Source organism: Macaca thibetana, chromosome 6, assembly GCF_024542745.1.
Source record: "Macaca thibetana thibetana isolate TM-01 chromosome 6, ASM2454274v1, whole genome shotgun sequence".
Classification (NCBI taxonomy): Eukaryota; Metazoa; Chordata; class Mammalia; order Primates; family Cercopithecidae; genus Macaca; species Macaca thibetana.
The window spans coordinates 40,356,904-40,377,553 of record NC_065583.1 but is presented as its reverse complement, the minus strand read 5'-3'; the positions used below and the strand labels follow the sequence as shown (position 1 = coordinate 40,377,553).

Below are 20,650 nucleotides of genomic sequence, written 5' to 3'. Positions count from 1 at the left end.
TAAGGATGACCAGAACATTTTTGTTTGTTTCTTTTTTCATTTATCTGTCATATTCAAAATCAGCTAGTTATGCAAATAGTGGAATATTATTTGCTCTATTGGAGATTAATTTTTTTCAATTCATTCTTTCTCCATTTGTTTTCAAATTCTGTTTTGGGAAGTCTAGCTGATATCTGTAGACTTAAGTGAAACAAATACTTTAAAGGAAAGTGGTTAAATATAATCATTTTACCCAAATATTTTGCTATATTGGAACTGCAGTTCTATTAATAGCAGAGATGTTTTATTAATTCAAATTGTTATATGTATTGTTCTCTTTTGAGTGTCTGCGTAGACACCGTTAGTGTACGTGTTTTGGAAAGGATAATGTGTAGGATTGATATTTTAGTCTACCTGAAATTTGTTTAAGGAAATAATTTACAGTATTTACATAAATCAGTGGAAAGGTACAGAGAACTTCTGCATCATAAATATCAGAAAAGTAGATTAAATTTATAGTGATGATAACATGTAGCATTCTAAAGTCTGGAAAGTTTGTGTTAAGCCATGTAATTATTGGATATGTGGGCTTGTTGAGAGAAGAAATCAGTGTAAAGGAACCTTAAAGTTGGGCTTTGTTCTGTGATGTAAAGCCTCCAAAGAGTTACATACTGCTGCATTCAATAGATGTAAATATGTCACACACCTGGCATCTTCTGTTGTAGACAAACCCTTTACTTATTAAAATCAGCACCTACTGAAATGTTAGCTTTTCTTTAAGTGTAGGTGCAATTCTTCTTTATTACTTGAGTCTAAGGTTGTATTTGAAAAAAGAATTCAATTTAAGGATGGTTCAAAATTTTAAAGTTCATATCTAAGGGATGTGTTCATCTTAAATTAATAGATGTGCCTTAATGAAATACTGGTCTAAGTTCCTCAAATTCCAGGAGGATGTGTTATGTAATGAAAGGACTACTAGATTTCCATTCTGCATCTGATTTGCTGAAGATGATTTTCAGATGCTTCTTATTAAAATATTCTTAATCCTTCAAATTTTGTACTTTTAACACCTTGAGCATCAGCTTCAAATAATGACTAAATAAGGGGAAAAGGTAATAAAATATTACAAATGGGATAGTAAGCTACATTACTCAACCACATGAAAGGTTAGTTGACACATTAAAGAACCTAAGATCACTTGATTTTTATTTTTTAAACATTATTAAAGAGCAGTCAATTATACACACACACACACACATATACACATACACACACACAAACACACATACATACACACACGGACATTCTGACCAAAATGTAAAATGTACAAACTCACTGAATAGTGAATGCATTCAAAGAGTAACAAGAGAATCTATAGAATAGGTGTGACATCATTCACTCCTATCTGAAAACTTGCTTTTCCATTTTTTTTTTAAAGAAAATGTTATATGCTTCTCAGAGTAGGGTGTTTGGAAAAAAAGTAAAGGTTATAGATTTGGGTACACTTCCTCTGAGTTAACTTTTTTGTGCAATGGAAAAATATCTTTAAACCCTCTATAAACTACTAACAGACTTTATAAAATGCTTGATTCATACATTCTGAATGTACGTACTATATATACCATATACTTTTAAATATCTGAGTATTTAGTTTTATATGTGTTCTGAAGAATAATTTTTCATACTAATTGAAGTGTTCATACAATGAACACTTGGCATTGTGTGGGAAGGCCCTTGCTTTGGAATGTTTTGGAGCAAAGTCTTGAGTCAGTTATGTTTTTGATGTTTGTATAAAGGTGACAATGAGTGGCTGTCCAGAATTCTGGATATCATGACTAGTTTAAGATGCTATAATGCTTTTCCACTATAAGGTAAATTCAGTGTGGAACTCATTGCTTATTGCTGCACACCTGCCTGGTTTTAGAATAACAATACATTATGTAGGCTAAAGATAATTTCTTTAAGAAGATTTTCTGGTTTGGAAATGTAATTAAAACTATAAGACACCTGTCAGAAACATGGAAAATGGCATGTTATTGACCAGGGAAAAGTGTAAATAACAAAAGGTTGGTATGATCAGATGGTAAACTGGGGACCAAGGAAAAGTGGACAGGAAGATTACTTACATAATTAAATAATATAATTATAAGGACTCACAATTCACTCCCCAATCCTAATAAACACATCATTGTCAGGCTACTTGAGAAGAAGCAGTACGGTTCAGAACAATTGTGATATAGTATGAAAAAATGTCTTCTGTGGAAGTTTTTCATCTGGTCCAGGGTGGTTCATGCCTTATAATCCCAGCACTTTGGGAGGCTGAGGTGGGAGGATTGCTCAAAGCCAGGTGTTGACGCCCAGCCTGGGCAACATAGTGAGACCCCACCTCTACAGAAAAAAGAAAAAATTTCAATCATACTTATTTAATTAAAAGTAGACACTTGGAAACAAAGGAAAAGAGACCCTCTTGCTTCTTGCTATACTTCTATTTTATAAGGTCAATCATTTCCTCATTACCTGTAACTTCTTTTGGGGGGAAATAATAAAGATAAAAGAGAAGAAAGTGAAACGTAGGATGAAACTAAAAGCTATGAGATTATAACTTTTAGAAGTTAGAAGAAAAGGAAATAGAATGCAATAACAATACACGTGAAGCTGATATTTCAAGCATCTTTATACTGCGTCTTCTGCCATCACCAAAAATAGCTTTCATTCGTATGATTTTTCTATGTATCATTTTATTTGGTCCTCATTTCTACTAAAGTAAGCAGAGAAGATGTTATTATGACCATTTTATGAAAATAGAAACTAAAAAACATGACGGGATTGAGCAAGATTATCTCTGCCCTTTGAGAAGTAAAAGGTACTTGATTTGGATGGATGAAGCTCAAATTAAAAGAAATAACAGACTAAAGATATAGTAAATATATTTAATGTTTTTTAAAAGTTCTTTTAAAATGGGAAGAAAGTATCACTATCAGTACACTGCCGATTTTTCTTCTAACTGGCTCCTTATTTGGAGAGGATTTAGTCACCACTGCTGCAGTTCTGCAGCGGAGGCGCCGGGTGCCGGTCTTGGCTAGTGCTGTGCAAAGTATTGGCTCCTCCCGCCGCAGCCAACTTGGAAGAAAAGTGTACTCTCTATCCGGCTTCCTGCAGCGGAGACACCCATCAGAGAATCCAAGCACCAAGACAAAACAAATAGTTGGTTCTGCTCAGAGAGGTCTTGGGATTATTTAAAGATCTCCTCTCCTCGGATTTAGAAAGGCAAAGGCGCAGAGAGAGGGATGGGAAATAGCTCCGGATGGAGCGGCCCAGCAGAGCGGAGGCGAATGCTGTTTCTCTTCCTGCTCTCTTTGTTAGGCCAGGGGCTCTCCCAACCGATCCGCTACGCTATTCCCGAGGAGCTGGACGGAATAGCGGAGGAGGCTCCCTGGTAGGGAACCTCGCCAAGGACCTGGGTTTTGGCGTAGGGGATTTACCCACTCGGAACCTGCGGGTTATTGCAGAGAAGAAATTCTTTACCGTGCGCCCCGAAAATGGGGACTTATTTGTGAGCGACCGTATAGACCGAGAGGAGATTTGTGGCAAGAAGTCAACGTGTGTTCTGGAATTTGAAATGGTTGCTGAAAAGCCTTTAAACTTTTCTCATGTAACCGTGCTGATCCAGGATATTAACGACAACCCACCGACCGTTAGCGAAAATATCACTGAGCTGGAAATCAGCGAACTGGCGATCACTGGAGCCACCTTTGCCTTGGAATCTGCTCAGGATCCTGATGTAGGTGTCATTTCGCTGCAGCAGTACTACCTCAGCCCTGATCCGCACTTCTTTTTAATTCAGAAGGAGAACCTGGATGGCAGTAGGTACCCAGAACTAGTACTGAAAGCACCCCTGGACAGGGAAGAGCAGCCGCATCACCACCTGGTCCTCACAGCTGTGGATGGGGGCGAGCCCTCCAGAAGCTGTACCACCCAGATCAGGGTAATTGTCGCAGACGCAAATGATAACCCCCCAGTATTTACTCAGGACATGTACAGGGTCGGTGTTGCAGAGAACCTGCCCGCTGGCTCCTTGGTATTAAAAGTGATGGCCACTGACTTGGATGAGGGTGTTAATGCCGAGATCATCTATGCCTTCATCAGTATTGGTAAGGCAGTGAGACAATTGTTCAAGCTGGACAGTAAAAAGGGGGAACTCACCACTGTTGGAGAACTGGACTTTCAAGAGAGTGATAGCTACACAATTGGGGTGGAAACAAAGGATGGTGGACATCACACTACATATTGTAAAGTACAGATAGATATTTCAGATGAAAATGACAATGCCCTGGAGATAACCCTGGCTTCTGAATCCCAACATATACAAGAAGATGCTGAGCTGGGGACTGCTATTGCCCTGATCAAAACACATGATCTAGATTCTGGATTTAATGGAGAAATCCTATGCCAACTAAAAGGAAAGTTTCCCTTTAAAATCGTTCAAGATACCAAAAACATATACAGGTTGGTGACAGATGGAGCCCTGGACCGGGAGCAGATCCCAGAATACAATGTGACGATCACAGCTACCGACAAAGGCAATCCACCGCTCTCCTCCAGCAAGACCATCACTCTGCACATCCTTGATGTCAACGACAACGTTCCAGTTTTCCACCAGGCCTCCTACACGGTGCATGTAGCTGAGAACAACCCGCCTGGAGCCTCCATTGCGCATGTTAGCGCCTCGCATCCCGACTTGGGACCTAACGGCCTTGTCTACTACTACATCGTGGCCAGTGACCTGGAGCCGCGGGAGCTGTCGTCCTACGTGTCCGTGAGCGCGCAGAGCGGGGTGGTGTTCGCGCAGCGAGCCTTCGACCACGAGCAGCTGCGCGCCTTTGAGCTCACGCTGCAGGCCCGCGACCAGGGCTCGCCGGCGCTCAGCGCCAACGTGAGCCTGCGGGTGTTGGTGGGCGACCGCAACGACAATGCACCGCGGGTGCTGTACCCAGCTCTGGGGCCCGACGGCTCCGCGCTCTTCGATATGGTGCCGCGCGCTGCAGAGCCTGGCTACCTGGTGACCAAGGTGGTGGCGGTGGACGCAGACTCGGGACCCAACGCCTGGCTGTCCTACCACATTCAGCAGCCTAGCGAGCCCGGGCTGCTCAGCCTGGGGCTGCGCACCGGTGAGGTGCGCACGGCGCGTACCTTGGGCGACAGGGAGGCCGCCCGCCAGCGCCTGCTGGTCACTGTTTGTGATGGAGGACAGCCGCCTCTTTCAGCCACCGTCACGCTGCACCTAATCTTCGCAGATAGCTTGCCAGAGATACAACCTGACCTTAGCGACCGTCCCACTCCCTCTGACCTTCAGGCAGTACTAGTTTCACCTAATAGTGGCGTTGGCCTTGATCTCAGTGCTCTTCCTCCTCGCGGTGATTCTGGCCATTGCCCTGCGCCTGCGACGCTCTTCCAGACCCGCCACTGAGGGCTACTTTCAGCCTGGTCTCTACTCCAAGACTGTACCTGGAGTTCTCCCCAACTACAGTGAAAGGACTTTGCTTTATTCCTACAGTCTGTGTGCTGCCTCACATTCCTCAAACACCGAGTTTAAATTTCTCAATATAAAGGCTGAAGATGCTGCACCACAAGATCTGCTATGTGATGAAGCGTCTTGGTTTGAAAGTAATGACAATCCAAAAATGCCTTCTAATTCAGGCAATTTGCAACAGGTGAGTTTCTTCAAACCTTTCCTTCCATAAATATAATTGGGTTTCAATTCATTGATTTAGAGATAAAATGTTTACAGATTAAATATTTCCTGATTACATTATTTTATTGATTTTCTGGGTGTGGAGTAGGGTGCCTAGGAAATTCTTTGTAGAATTTCCTGTAGAATATCTGTATGGCAGTTGTTCTTTCATAGAAAGCCTCCTTTTGATAGTCTTGAATTTTTTGTTAATCCTAATACACTATAATCTGAAACATTTTTAATACAGTATTGTCTCACACTGTCATTTTCAGACATATCTATCCAGAATTAGACACAAATCTGCACAATTAAGTGGTTTACTTAGTTTTAATGCAGTCAATCCTAAAATATATTAAACATAATGTATATCTTAAGACATTTTTAATGTAACCTATATATAATATTTTTACTTCCCTTTGCATGTTTTTTAAAGTATACACAGATGTTGCCTGTGTCAGGGCAGTTTTTAATTTCTATGCTAATCAAAAGAAATAATGGATCTCAAATGGCAACTCTTGTATTGGGTACTATAGTGAATTGGTTCAAAATGTGTTTGTGTAGCATATGCCTGTAGTCCCAGCTACTCGGGAGGCTGAGGTGGGAGGATCCCTTGACCCCAGAAGGTTGCGGCTGCAATGATCTATAATTGTGCCCCTGCACTCTAGCCTGGGAGACAGAGAGAGAGTTTGTCTCAAAAAAAATGTGTTTGTGGTTGTTGGTACCCTTATTGAAAGTGGGACTAGTGTAAATGATGGTGAAATATGATAATTCAAAATTTACAGAAGATTGTAATATTATTTCTGTTCCCCAAGATCCTAAGAGATATTTTCATAAAAATGAATGGTAAACATCAGAGAACATTTAAAATTATTCAGAATAATCTCTTGCACTCTTCTAAATGCTTCATTGTCTTAGGAAGGGAAATATTATGAGTGTCATCTATGCAGATTTAGCAGAAATAAAAGCCTCTGTATGATAGTTTCACAAAACGATGCAGTATTAAGTTAGGACTCTGAGCGTCGCTGTTCACTAACCCGGGCAAGAAAATCAACGGAAACTTGAGTTACATCCTCCAACCACAAAGCAAATCAGACAGGAAAGCAGGAAAGCTGTGCGGAAATTCTGACCTGAAACGCTTCGCATCCGGTCTCTGCTTGTTGAAGGAACTTCACCGCTATTTCTGAGAAGAGCAAAGTGATGAAGACCTGTTTTTCCTCTTCTTAATCCCAGAGAAGTCTCTAATAAGCCAGTAATGGCGCCTCTGCAGAGGCGTCCGCTGCGCAGCGAGCAGGTCCTGCTCCTCACGCTCCTGGGGACGCTGTGGGGGGCCGCGGCAGCGCAGATCCGCTACTCTATTCCCGAGGAGCTGGAGAAAGGCTCCTTCGTAGGCAACATCGCCAAAGACCTGGAACTGGAGCCCCGGGAGCTGGCGGAGCATGGAGTCCGCATCGTCTTCAGAGGTAGGACGCAGCTTTTCTCTCTGAACCCGCGAAGCGGCAGCTTGGTCACCGCGGGTAGGATAGACCGGGAGGAGCTCTGTGCTCAGAGCCCGCGGTGTCTGGTGAGTTTTAACATCCTTGTCGAGGATAAACTGAATCTTTATCCCGTGGAAGTGGAAATAGTGGACATTAATGACAATACACCCCAATTCTTAAAAGAAGAATTGGAAGTGAAAATTCTCGAAAATGCAGCTCCATCCTCTCGTTTTCCACTAACGGAGGTCTATGACCCTGATGTGGGAATAAACTCCCTTCAGGGCTTTAAGCTCAGTGGTAATAGTCCCTTCTCAGTGGACGTGCAAAGCGAAGGCCATGGGCCCAAGTACCCGGAGCTGGTGCTGGAGGGCACCCTGGACCGGGAAGGAGAAGCCGTTTACCACCTGGTCCTTACTGCCATGGATGGCGGTGACCCTGTCCGCTCAAGCGTTGCCCGAATTCTGGTAACAGTTGTAGATGTGAATGACAACGCTCCAGTGTTTACTCAGCCTGTCTACCGTGTAAGTGTTCCTGAAAACCTGCCAGTAGGCACACCAGTGTTGGCAGTAAATGCCACCGACCAGGATGAAGGAGTCCACGGGGAAGTAACTTATTACTTTGTGAAGATTACAGAAAAGATCTCACAAATTTTCTGTTTGAATGTTTTGACTGGAGAAATTTCAACTTCTGCAAATCTAGACTATGAGGAATCGAGATTTTATGAGCTGGGTGTTGAAGCCAGGGATCAGCCAGGTCTTCGAGACAGAGCGAAAGTCTTAATAACTATCTTGGATGTCAATGATAATGTACCAGAAGTGGTTGTTACATCTGGAAGCAGAACAATTGCTGAAAGTGCACCTCCAGGAACAGTCATCGCTCTTTTTCAAGTGTTCGATCGAGACTCTGGCCTGAATGGCCTGGTAACCTGTTCCATCCCGAGAAGTCTCCCATTTGAATTGGAAAAGTCAGTTAGCAATTATTATCGATTAGTGACAAATGCAGCTCTAGACCGGGAAGAGGTATCCTTATACAACATTACTGTGACAGCCACGGACAAAGGAACACCACCTCTGTCAACAGAAACAATCATCTCCCTAAATGTGGCAGACACCAACGACAACCCGCCCACCTTCCCCCACTCATCCTACTCAGTCTATGTCCTTGAAAACAACCCCAGGGGCGCCTCCATCTTCTCTGTGAATGCACTGGACCCTGATATGGACCAGAACGCCCGAGTCTCCTACTCACTGGCAGAAGACACCCTCCAGGGGGCGCCCCTGTCCTCCTACGTGTCCATCAACTCCGACACTGGGATTCTGTACACCCTGCGCTCCTTCGACTATGAGCAGTTGAGAGACCTACAGCTGTGGGTGACAGCCAGCGACAGCGGGGACCCGCCTCTTAGCAGCAACGTGTCACTGAGCCTGTTTGTGCTGGACCAGAATGACAATGCGCCCGAGATCCTGTATCCCGCCATCCCCACAGACGGTTCCACCGGCGTGGAGCTGGCGCCCCGCTCCGCAGAGCCTGGCTACCTGGTGACCAAGGTGGTGGCGGTGGACAGAGACTCGGGCCAGAACGCCTGGCTGTCCTACCGCCTGCTCAAGGCCAGCGAACCGGGACTCTTCGCGGTGGGGCTGCACACGGGCGAGGTGCGCACGGCTCGGGCCCTGCTGGACAGAGACGCGCTCAAGCAGAGCCTCGTGGTGGCCGTCCAGGACCACGGCCAGCCCCCTCTCTCCGCCACTGTCACGCTCACCGTGGCTGTGGCCGACAGCATCCCGGAAATCCTGGCCGACCTGGGCAGCCTGGAGCCCTCCGACGGTTCTCACAACTCTGACCTCACGCTGTACCTGGTGGTGGCGGTGGCCGTGGTCTCCTGCGTCTTCTTGGCCTTCGTCATCGTGCTGCTGGCGCTCAGGCTTCGGCGCTGGCACAAGTCACGCCGGCTGCAGGCTTTGGGAGGTGGCTTGGCGAGCATGCCCGGCTCACACTTTGTGGGCGTGGACGGGGTGCGGGCTTTCCTGCAGACCTATTCCCACGAGGTCTCACTCACTGCAGACTCGCGGAAGAGTCATCTGATCTTCCCCCAGCCCAACTATGCGGACACGCTCATCAGCCAGGAGAGCTGTGAGAAAAGCGAGTCTCTTCTCACAACTCAGGATTTACTTGAAACGAAAGGAGACCCCAGGCGACTTCAGGTGAGTTTCTTTCCAGGCGGAAGCGGAAGAGTAATCTGATCTTCCCGCCACCCAACTATTTAGACACACTCCTCAGCCAGGATGGCTTTAAGAGAAGTGAACCTCTTTTGGTACAGGAAGATTCGTGATTTTGTAAAGTGGAAGACTCCCTTGTTCAGGTGAGGGAATTGTTTTTATTGGTTGGCATGAAAATTAAAGATTATCTTTGATTAGTGCTTAATTTTCTTCGTCCTTTGCAGGGAATCACATAATTCTAATGTTTTTCTTTTATATCAAAAGAATGTTCTGAAGTCTTAATTTTGTGGGGGGAAAATAATGCATGTCCTAGTTTTTCTTTACCTTTCTCTTCTTGGCAAACTATTTGTGTCTTGGATTGAGTACATCTCGTTTCTTAGGTTTTTTCCTATTATGTGACATTTGTAAGTTTCTTTCTTTTTCTAATGTGGGGAAAAATAATCTTAATTTAGGTCAGTGTTATCAAGATCTTGGTTTTAGCTAGCATGGTGGCTCACACCTGTAATCCCACCTCTTCAGGAGGCTGAGACGGGAGGACCCCTTGAGGCCAGGAGTTTGAGACCAGCCTAGGCAACATAGCACCACTCTGTCTCTACCAAAAAGAAAAAAAAATTAGCCAGATGTGTGGTGTACACCTGTAGTCCCAGCTACTCAAGAAGCTCTGATAGGAGGATTGCTTAAGTCCAGGGGTTTGAGGCTGCAGTGAGATATAATTGTGTCACTGCGCCCTAGCCTGGGAGACAGAATGAGTCTCTTTCTCTCTCTCTCTTTCAAAAAAAAAAAAGATTGTGTTTTTTTCGGTGTTACTTAATAATTGTAAATGACGGAGGTTCATACAAGAGATCTTTCACCTTTACTACTTAGGAATCAAAAATTATTTTTAAAAAGATAAGAATCGTTGGTAACTGCAGCAGGGAGCACCTGATCTTTGGCGTTAAAAGACTTGAATAACATTCCTGTAACTATCTGTCATTTACTTGGGCCAGTTACAATCACCATTATCTTCCAACTAAAATTAAGACTTAAAAGACTTCCCTTATTAGAGATGGGATGTTCCTCTGTTGCCCAGTCTAGAGTAAAAATCCACTTCTAACTGCTGCTCATAGAGTGTGTATCCAGGGCAACTTAAATCTATGTTCCTGGGATGCAATCCTAAAGCTTGGCCCAAATAAGCTCTACTTATATTATTTTTTAAAATAAGACTTTCCTTATCTATCTGACTCAAATTCTAAGAAAATAATTTTATAACTTTATTTTAAACTATAAAGCAGCATAGTGAACAAGTATTTTTTGACATCACCATTATTATAATTATTTGGTTGTTAAGAAATAACTAAGCACCCGATGCTGTGTGCCTACTACGATGTCTTTTGCATACTGTGTGCCTGATAGTATTTAAGAGTGAAAATGACTGGGTGCAGTGGCTCACACCTGTAATCCCAACATTTTAGGAGGCCGCGGTGGGGGGCTCACAAAGTCAGGAGTTCAAGACCAGTCTGACCAACATGGTGAAACCCTGTCTCTACTAAAAATACAAAAATTAGCCGGGTGGGGTGGCATGGGCCTGTAATCCCAGCTGCTCAGGAGGTGAGGCAGGAGAATCCCTTGAACCCTGGAGGTGGAGGTTGCAGTGAGTCAAGATCGCGCCACTGCACTCCAGTCTGGGTGACAGAGTGAGACTCTGTCTCAAAAAATACTACTAATAATAAATAAATAAAGAGTGAAAATGAATTTTAAAACATGCTTGGTAGTGTCTGCTTACAGGACATATCTCTAAAAATAATGACTGGTGAATGGGAGAACAAATGTTAATGAGGTTCAAATAAATAAAAATTTAAATATTTTAGCATTTTAACCCAGACAATAAGGCTTCCATCACATAGTAACTGTTTATTGAAATATTTCAAGAAAAAGGGGATTATCATTTAGAAGACTGATTGGTCTTATTTATTATGACTGAAATGTGCAAACAAAATCATTGTTTCATGAACAGAAAACAGCAAAGTTTTTGACTATCAATGATGTTCGAATAGAAAACGGATCACTAAGGAGATAGGAGATTCTGTTACCGGCAGTCTTCAAAAGCAAGTTGATGGCCCTGGAATTAATGGAGTACAGGGAATTTTATAATTTGATGACTTGTTGAACTACATTATAGTCAAGATTTTTTTCCAGTCATGAGTTGGAAGATTCTACAATCTAGTGGCATTATAGAATGGATTGGCCACTTGTGCATCTGAATTTGTTATGAATGTGTAAGAAAAAAGTAATTGAGATGATACCTTGAAAATAAATGGAACCTCCTTTGTAACCTGACTTTGTCAGTCTTCATAAAGATAACATTGAGTTGATGTGTTTTTAAATAAAGAGTAATATGTGTTTTTCTAAACCAATATTGTGGTATTTACATTTAAGGAATTATTATAGATTTATTTATCTCAAGTTTCCAAATGTGTATACCTAACCAAGAGATCTAATCATACACATCTTCAAAAGCTCATTTTTTTGTATCTTTGTGATATACTTTGATAAAATAACAATTTTAAACAACTTGAATCTTGGATATTAGTCTCGTGAGTTAGATGGGCTGTTATATGTATGATTACTTCATAAACTCTGAAAGTGTGAATGTCATTTTATTTTTTATTTTTTTATTTTTTTTTTTAATTTATTTATTATTATTATACTTTAAGTTGTAGGGTACATGTGCATAACGTGCAGGTTTGTTACATATGTATACTTGTGCCATGTTGCTGTGCTGCACCCATCAACTCGTCATTTACATCAGGTATAACTCCCAATGCAATCCCTCCCCCCTCCCACCTCCCCATGATAGGCCCCGGTGTGTGATGTTCCCCTTCCTGAGTCCGAGTGATCTCATTGTTCAGTTCCCACCTATGAGTGAGAACATGCGGTGTTTGGTTTTCTGTTCTTGTGATAGTTTGCTAAGAATGATGGATTCCAGCTGCATCCAAGTCCCTACAAAGGACTCAAACTCATCCTTTTTTATGGCTGCATAGTATTCCATAGTGTATATGTGCCACATTTTCTTAATCCAATCTGTCACTGATGGACATTTGGGTTGATTCCAAGTCTTTGCTATTGTGAATAGTGCTGCAATAAACATACGTGTGCATGTGTGGATCCTTTCCTTACTCCTTATACGAAAATTAATTCAAGATGGATTAGAGACTTAAATGTTAGACCTAATACCATAAAAATCCTAGAGGAAAACCTAGGTAGTACCATTCAGGACATAGGCATGGGCAAAGATTTCATGTCTAAAACACCAAAAGCAACGGCAGCAAAAGCCAAAATTGACAAATGGGATCTCATTAAACTAAAGAGCTTCTGCACAGCAAAAGACACTACCATCAGAGTGAACAGGCAACCTACAGAATGGGAGAAAATTTTTGCAATCTACTCATCTGACAAAGGGCTAATATCCAGAACCTACAAAGAACTCAAACAAATTTACAAGAAAAAAACAAACAACCCCATCAAAAAGTGGGCAAAGGACATGAACAGACATTTCTCAAAAGAAGACATTCATACAGCCAACAGACACATGAAAAAATGCTCATCATCACTGGCCATCAGAGAAATGCAAATCAAAACCACAATGAGATACCATCTCACACCAGTTAGAATGGCAATCATTAAAAAGTCAGGAAACAACAGGTGCTGGAGAGGATGTGGAGACATAGGAACACTTTTACACTGTTGGTGGGATTGTAAACTAGTTCAACCATTATGGAAAACAGTATGGCGATTCCTCAAGGATCTAGAACTAGATGTACCATATGACCCAGCCATCCCATTACTGGGTATGTCATTTTATTATACCACCAATTTGGGATGTTAAACTACATCTTGAGCTTTTGTTGTTATAGGGAAAGCTCACTAACTACTTTTCATGGAGACCACACTGGTTTATTTTATTCTCTTTTTACCTGTGACCATTTCATTTAAACAAATAAAACATTTCACTGATGGAAAAACTACCAACTTCTACTCTAGCAAAAGTCATTCATTCATGTGGACTGACCAACTGTTAAACATCCTGGCAATCATGGAATTTGCTAAGTTCTGACTAAATGAGGTTCTTTAATCCACCTGCAATACAGATCATTAATAATAAGATAGGCTATCTGAGGTTTTGACAGTTCATTATAGAATTTTGAAACATCAGGAAAAAAACTACCAAATTATTGTCTTATTTTATGGTCTGTGAAAGCCTTTTTTTTTTAAGACAGAATCTTGCTCTGTGTCCCAGGCTGGAATGCAGTGGTGTAATCTCAGCTCACTGCAACTTCCTCCTCCCTGATTCTCCTGCCTCAGCCTCCCAAGTAGCTGGGATTACAGGTGCATTCCACCATGCCTAGCTAATTTTCATACTTTTAGTAGATATGGGGTTTTACCATGATGGCCAGGCTGGTCTCAAACTCCTGACCTTAAGTGATCCCCCCGCCTCAGCCTCCCAGAGCGCTAGGATTACAGGTGTGAGCCACTGAGCCTGGCCTGAAAGGCATTCATTTCTGATCAGGCTTCTGTTGAGGTAGTAATTGTCAAAGGGGAAGGAGTAAAATCTCAGAGGAGAAACGTTGGAAAATACCTTTATCTTTGCTTGAGAATGAAAATCTAAATGGAACTTCAAAGAACTGTTTTGTTGTTTGTTAGTTTTTTAGTAAAAAAAAAAAAAAAAAAAAAAAAAAAAAAAAAAAAGTCCCAAAAAGAAAAGAGAGAAGGTAATCAATTCAATGCCCAGGAAGCCAAATAGACTTTACATAGAATTCCTTTTAATCCAACCAAACAAATGGTTAGGATTCTTCCCAATATCTTAGTCAACAATAATATACACTCTTTAAACTATGAAATGATTTCAATTTGATATAATGAGCTTATGTCAGATTTTATTAAACATGTTTTGGTGGTCTAGTAAAGATCTTTAATATTTAATTTTATGATGTTCAATAACTTAGAAAATGTGAATGCTAGAGATGATGAAGCCATTTACTCCATAGAGTATGTATGCTTTGTGTTCAGAGTAGTCTATAATTTAATTTAACTAGATCTTATTTCTTTTTCTCCAAAGAAGGTATCAAGACACAATAAGTTAATTGAGACTTTTTTAAAACAGTAGAATAAGAAACAAATGTGAGATGAAATTATGAATTCTGAGGCATCAGGTAGAAATGGATCAAGACATTGAGAGCTATAACCTCCAAACATGGAAGTTTGTTTGAAAATGTCTACAACAAGCACTTATGTTGTTTAATAATCATACACTTTGCTTGCCTCAACAAGAATTTCAAAAGTACTATTAAACAAATAGAATTTAACTCCAGTTTACAGAATTCATCTGTAATACCTCTATTAGTTCCTTTAAACAAAATTTGTCTACTTTGTGAATGCAAAGATAACTATGGATTATTTTGATAGATGGAAACATAATCTCCTGCAAAGTATTCCCTGTATTCTGGAGCAATGCCACCAGAAAGCAGAAATAGGTTACTTAGGAGACTCCCACAAAACTAAGTTAAGCTTTCTTAATGTTAGTTCTGGATTCTCCTGGTTCCACCAGCTATTCTCTAGGACCTAAAATAATTTACAAACCAAGACTGTTTCTTGCCAGGTCTTTATTCCAGAGCAGGTCATTCTCTTTTATTCTGCAACTGTGTGAAAGGAGCTTTCTTTTCTTTCTGCTAGCAGAGGGTAGCCTCGGATCCATCAATAATTTAGTTTTATTCTATCAACATCACTGGAGAGATGAGTACCTCTAAGGATCCTCTGAGGACAGTCCTGCATTTTGCTCAAATGCTGTCTAGAGATGCCTGTTTTCTCAATTACACTAGAATAGAGTAGGTTGAAGATTTGAATTGCATACTAGGATGAAGAGTTGAAATGAATTGCATAACGAAAAGAATCAACCAATCCATTATCCACTTTCTTATGAATTCACAGCCCAGTAGGATCTCTGCAGATTTCTGCCTTCTGTAGAAAATGGGTTGCTTATATAGCTGATTGTTGCAGCCAAGACAAACAATGATTTCTTTCTTTTTTTTCTCACAAGACTGTGAGTGAGAATATTTGGATTCCGACATTGTTCTACTACCATATAATCCATAATCAGGAACAAGGCAATTCCTTTCTCTCTCTCTCTCTCTCTCTCTCTCTCTCTCTCTGGCGGAGTTTTGCTCTTGTTGCCCAGGCTGCAGTGCAATGGTGTGATCTCGGCTCACTGCAACCTCCGCCTCCCGGGTTCAAGCGATTTTCCTGTCTCAGCCTCCTGAGTAACTGGGATTACAGGCACGCGCCTCCACACCCGGATAATTTTGTATTTTTAGTAGAGATGGGGTTTCTCCATGTTGGTCAGGCTGGTCTCAAACTCCCGACCTCAGGTGATCCGCCTGCCTCGGCCTCACGAAGTGTGGGATTACAGGAGTAAGCAACCGCGTCTGGCCCCCTACCTCTCATTAAAATGAAGGTGTTAGACCATCTCTAAGGTTCTATACAATCAAAAATTTATTAAAATAGGTCTATATATTTTACAACAATTTTGACTTTCTGAATCCTGCATGATGGTGTCTAGAACATATGTGTTCAATTAATACTGAATTAATTAAAATTTATATACACTGATGTAAATATTTTCTTCGTAAAATTTTTCATATGTATTTAAATAAAATTTACCTTTTTGCCTTCAATGACTGATTTTGCTATGTGCAATAACGTGTGAGTCAGTGCCCAAAAGAGTCACTTGAAAGTTGCAAAGCAAAGCAGTTTTTAAAAAAATTATCTAAGATTATCAAACACCCATCCATGAGTACTGTTGCATTAATTCAGTGTCTTAAAATGGATTTTTAAATTATCAGGGATATCTAGAGCAAAGAAATTTAACAGGAAAATTTTGAAAGATGAAACAATTTTCTATGAAATCAGTGTATTGTGTGCATCAATCTGGTGCAGTAACTTAGTAAGGACTCAGAGCGCCGCTGTTCACCAACCAGGGAAAAACTGTGCGAGAGATCCCACAGAAACCACCGAGTTTTACAGCACAGAGAAACGACAGATTGCGATAAGCCCTCTTCTAGGCTGCACTAAACTCAAGCTTCTATCCTGCTGGATTCTGAGCTCCCCTTCCGAAGACAGAGGTGTCCACCCAGATACACCCGCATTCTGAAGCACTTCCCGAGACTGGCGCCTGAGCAAGAGAAGCAGGACTACTATGGCGGCTCAGCCAAGGGGCGGGGACTACAGAGGATTCCTCCTGCTCTCCATCCTCCTGGGGACCCTGTGGGAAGCCTGGGCAGGACGTATTCTTTACTCCGTGTCGGAGGAAACGGACAAAGGGTCCTTTGTGGGTGACATCGCCAAGGACCTGGGGCTGGAGCCCCAGGAGCTGGCGGAGCGCGGAGTCCGCATCGTCTCCAGAGGTAGGACGCAGCTTTTCGCCCTGAACCCGCGCAGCGGCAGCTTGGTCACTGCGGGCAGGATAGACCGGGAAGAGATCTGCGCTCAGAGCGCGCGGTGTCTGGTAAACTTTAACATACTGATGGAAGATAAAATGAATCTTTACCCTATAGACGTGGAAATAATAGATATTAATGACAACGTTCCAAGATTCTTGACGGAAGAAATACATGTAAAAATAATGGAGAATACAGCTCCCGGGGTTCGGTTTCCGTTAAGCGAGGCTGGGGATCCAGATGTAGGCACGAACTCCCTCCACAGTTACCAGCTCAGCCCCAATCGCCACTTCTCCCTGGCTGTGCAAAGTGGAGACGATGGAACTAAGTACCCGGAGCTGGTGCTGGAGCGGGTGCTGGACCGGGAGGAAGAGCGGGTTCACCACCTGGTCCTCACAGCCTCTGACGGCGGCGACCCGCCCCGATCCAGCACCGCCCGCATCCAGGTAACAGTGGTGGATGTGAATGACCACGCGCCTGTCTTCTTTCTGCCTCAGTACCAAGTAACTGTCCCCGAGAATGTACCAGTGGGCACAAAACTGCTCACGGTACATGCTATCGACCTGGACGAGGGAGTCAATGGGGAAGTGACATACTCTTTTCGGAAAATAACTCCTAAACTTCTACAGATGTTTCATCTGAACTCGCTTACAGGAGAATTATCAACTTTAGAAGGATTAGATTATGAAGAAACTGGCTTCTATGAAATGGAAGTTCAGGCTCAAGATGTTCCTGGTAGTCTGACAAAGGCAAAAGTACTGATCACAGTTTTAGATGTAAATGATAATGCTCCAGAAGTGATTATGACGTCTTTAAGTAGCTCAATCCCTGAAGACACACCTCTTGGAACAGTAATTGCTCTTTTCTACCTACAAGACAGAGATTCTGGGAAGAATGGTGAGGTGACCTGCACCATTCCAGAAAATCTACCTTTTAAATTAGAAAAATCAATAGATAATTATTATAGATTGGTCACAACCAAAAACTTGGACCGGGAAACATTCTCTTTGTATAACATCACACTGAAAGCCACAGATGGTGGAATTCCTCCCTTGTCCAGGGAAACTCACATCTCCATGCAAGTGGCAGACACCAACGATAACCCACCCACCTTCCCCCACTCATCCTACTCAGTCTACATCCCTGAGAACAACCCCAGAGGGGCCTCCATTTTCTTAGTGACTGCACAGGACCACGACAGTGAGGAGAATGCTCAGGTCACTTATTCCTTGGCTGAAGACACCATCCAGGGGGGACCAGTGTCCTCCTATGTCTCTATAAACTCTGACACTGGAGTCCTGTATGCGCTGCAATCCTTTGACTATGAGCAGTTGAGAGAACTACAACTAACAGTGACCGCACGTGACAGCGGGGACCCGCCTCTCAGTAGCAACATGTCACTGAGCCTGTTTGTGCTGGACCAGAATGACAACCCGCCCGAGATCCTGTACCCGGCCCTCCCCACAGACGGTTCTACTGGCCTGGAGCTGGCACCCCGCTCCGCAGAGCCCGGCTACCTGGTGACCAAAGTAGTGGCAGTGGACAAAGATTCAGGCCAGAACGCCTGGCTGTCATACCTCCTGCTTAAGGCCAGCGAGCCAGGACTCTTCACGGTGGGACTGCACACGGGTGAGGTGCGGACGGCGCGAGCCCTGCTGGACAGAGACGCGCTCAAGCAGAGCCTCCTGGTGGCCGTCCAGGACCAAGGCCAGCCTCCTCTGTCAGCCACCGTCACACTCACCGTGGCTGTGGCCGACAGCATCCCTGAAGTCTTGGCCGACCTGGGCAGCCTTGAGCCCTCCAACGGTCCTTACAATTCTGACCTCATGCTGTACCTAGTGGTGGCAGTGGCCGCAGTCTCCTGCATCTTCCTAGCCTTCGTTCTCGTACTGCTGGCGCTCAGGCTGCGGCGCTGGCTCAAGTCACGCCGGCTGCAGGCTTCAGAAGGTGGCCTGGCGAGTGTGCCCACCTCACACTATGTGGGCATGGATGGGGTGCGGGCTTTCCTGCAGACCTATTCCCACGAGGTCTCCCTCACCTCGGACTCTCGGAAGAGTCACCTGATCTTCCCCCAGCCCAACTATGCGGACACACTTATCAGCCAGGAGAGCTGTGAGAAAAATGATTCTTTGCTAACATCCGTAGATTTTCATGAATGTAAAGACAAAGTGCCAACTATTCAGGTGAGCCCAGCCCTTCCTTTATTTCTGTGAGTAATTTGTTTGCATGATATTTCTCTATTATTTTGCAAAACAAGTGTTTTGAAAATAGGGATTTTAAAAACTTTGTAGAGGTAAAACTGAGTTTACCAGTTTCCTTCAGTTGTGACACTTTAATATAGAACACATAGGATATAGCATTTCTTTAGTGAAAACCTGTGGACAAGATTATGAAAAAGTGGACTATCACATTTTATAATTTCCACCTACTTTCCAATCTATGTTCCAACCTACTTTCTTCACTCATATATTTTATAAATTAGAACGAATCGAGTCTTTCACATTGCACAAGGTTAGCAGGAATAAAACACACCTCAGCTGCCTTCTCAGGATTCTCTTTTGCACTTAAATATATAAAAGGTTCTGCAAGATTTCTTCCATGTAAAGATTTTTTCTGTGCCTGATTCTGCCTCCATGTACCTCAGCTTGGTGATCCTAAAAAATCTTGATTGCTTCTTGACCTATTTACAGTATAATCACCTATTAATGGGGTGGTAGTAGAAGGTTAGATTTATGCCTAAAGAATGAAATGTGTGTGTATCACACTTCACTAAGATCTATATCAAAGACAGATGCCACACTAAAGGCCATCAGACAAAACCAATAAAATATGTCAAATGAAATGTCATTTCAAGTGTTGTAATTGGCATTTGACATAGGCAATTACATGTTTTAACAGAGAATTCCAGTGTGCTGTTTTAGTGGTACAGCCAGGTGAAGTGTGTCTGTGGGCTATCAAAGTGGGAGATTGGGGATACTGGCTTTGTTTCAACTATCTCATTTACTCAAACCCTCGACTATCTTATGTACACAGATCCTAGACCAGTAGTTGATTTTATTTATTAGGTCTACTGAAAAATTCAGTTGGAAATAACCCAATCTGGGATTAACTACTTCCGTATTCTTTTGTGTAACATTTTAGTAAAACTCAATATATCAAGTGATTGTCATCCAGAAGGGGTGGATGACAAGGTAATCTTGATTCCAGAGACCTTTGAGTATTAATTAAAAAGACACTTTTAGCCAGGCATGGTGTTGCAAGCTATAGTCCACCTGCATGGGAGGCTGAGGCAAGAGGATAGCTTGAACCCAGGAACTGGAGGCCCACCTAGATAATATAACAAGATTCTGTCTTTTCAAAAAAAGACTTCTTTTTAGACTAGTGTTGTATTTGGTAGTATTTTGCACACGATAAACTGTACAATAATGTGGGGGATATATTTTACAAGTTCTGCAGTGTTCACATTTCAGATGTACAATCACTTGGGGTAGCAGACAATGTTGCTGACACTAACAATGTTACTGAGGGAAGGTCCTATGCCAGAAATATGGTTATAAGGTATTTTGTGAAAGAAAATCTCCTGACAAAATTTATTAGATGCATAAAATTGCTTTTAAGCAATGGAGAGAAATAATCACTAAACTCAGTGAGCTATTGAAATCAAATTTTCCAGGGATTGTTTCCTTCAATTCAGAGGTCACCAAGGAATGTAAAATAACTGCAGAGGTAGGAAGCAGTGCTGCAGTGCAGCAGATCTCAGTGACTTTGTGTTTTGAGGCT

General features: G+C 42.6%; 3 protein-coding genes across 13 annotated transcripts in view; all 3 read left to right on the top strand.

The window, feature by feature from the left end:
• Positions 1 to 20,650, top strand: part of RELL2 (RELT like 2) — a 347,299-nt gene that overhangs the window by 63,425 nt on the left and 263,224 nt on the right. The window lies entirely within an intron of this gene.
• LOC126957240 (protocadherin gamma-C4) overlaps positions 1 to 20,650 on the top strand; it is a 190,277-nt gene that overhangs the window by 37,313 nt on the left and 132,314 nt on the right. The window contains exon 1 of one of the 11 annotated variants that reach the window (XM_050794891.1): positions 6,187 to 9,386. The exons of 9 other annotated variants lie outside the window; for them this stretch is intronic. In XM_050794891.1, the coding sequence (XP_050650848.1) occupies positions 6,963 to 9,386 (2,424 nt within the window). In that variant the 5' untranslated portion in view covers positions 6,187 to 6,962. Of the gene's footprint in view, positions 1 to 6,186; positions 9,387 to 13,231; positions 19,054 to 20,650 lie in introns of those variants that run through there. One more of the 11 variants, XM_050794895.1, reaches the window with a different exon arrangement.
• On the top strand, positions 44 to 6,045 carry PCDHGB3 (protocadherin gamma subfamily B, 3). Its single transcript, XM_050794918.1, is given in 3 exon segments — positions 44 to 3,398; positions 3,401 to 5,340; positions 5,342 to 6,045. Coding segments are annotated over 3 exon segments (2,451 nt in total). The 5' UTR covers positions 44 to 3,266; the 3' UTR covers positions 5,721 to 6,045.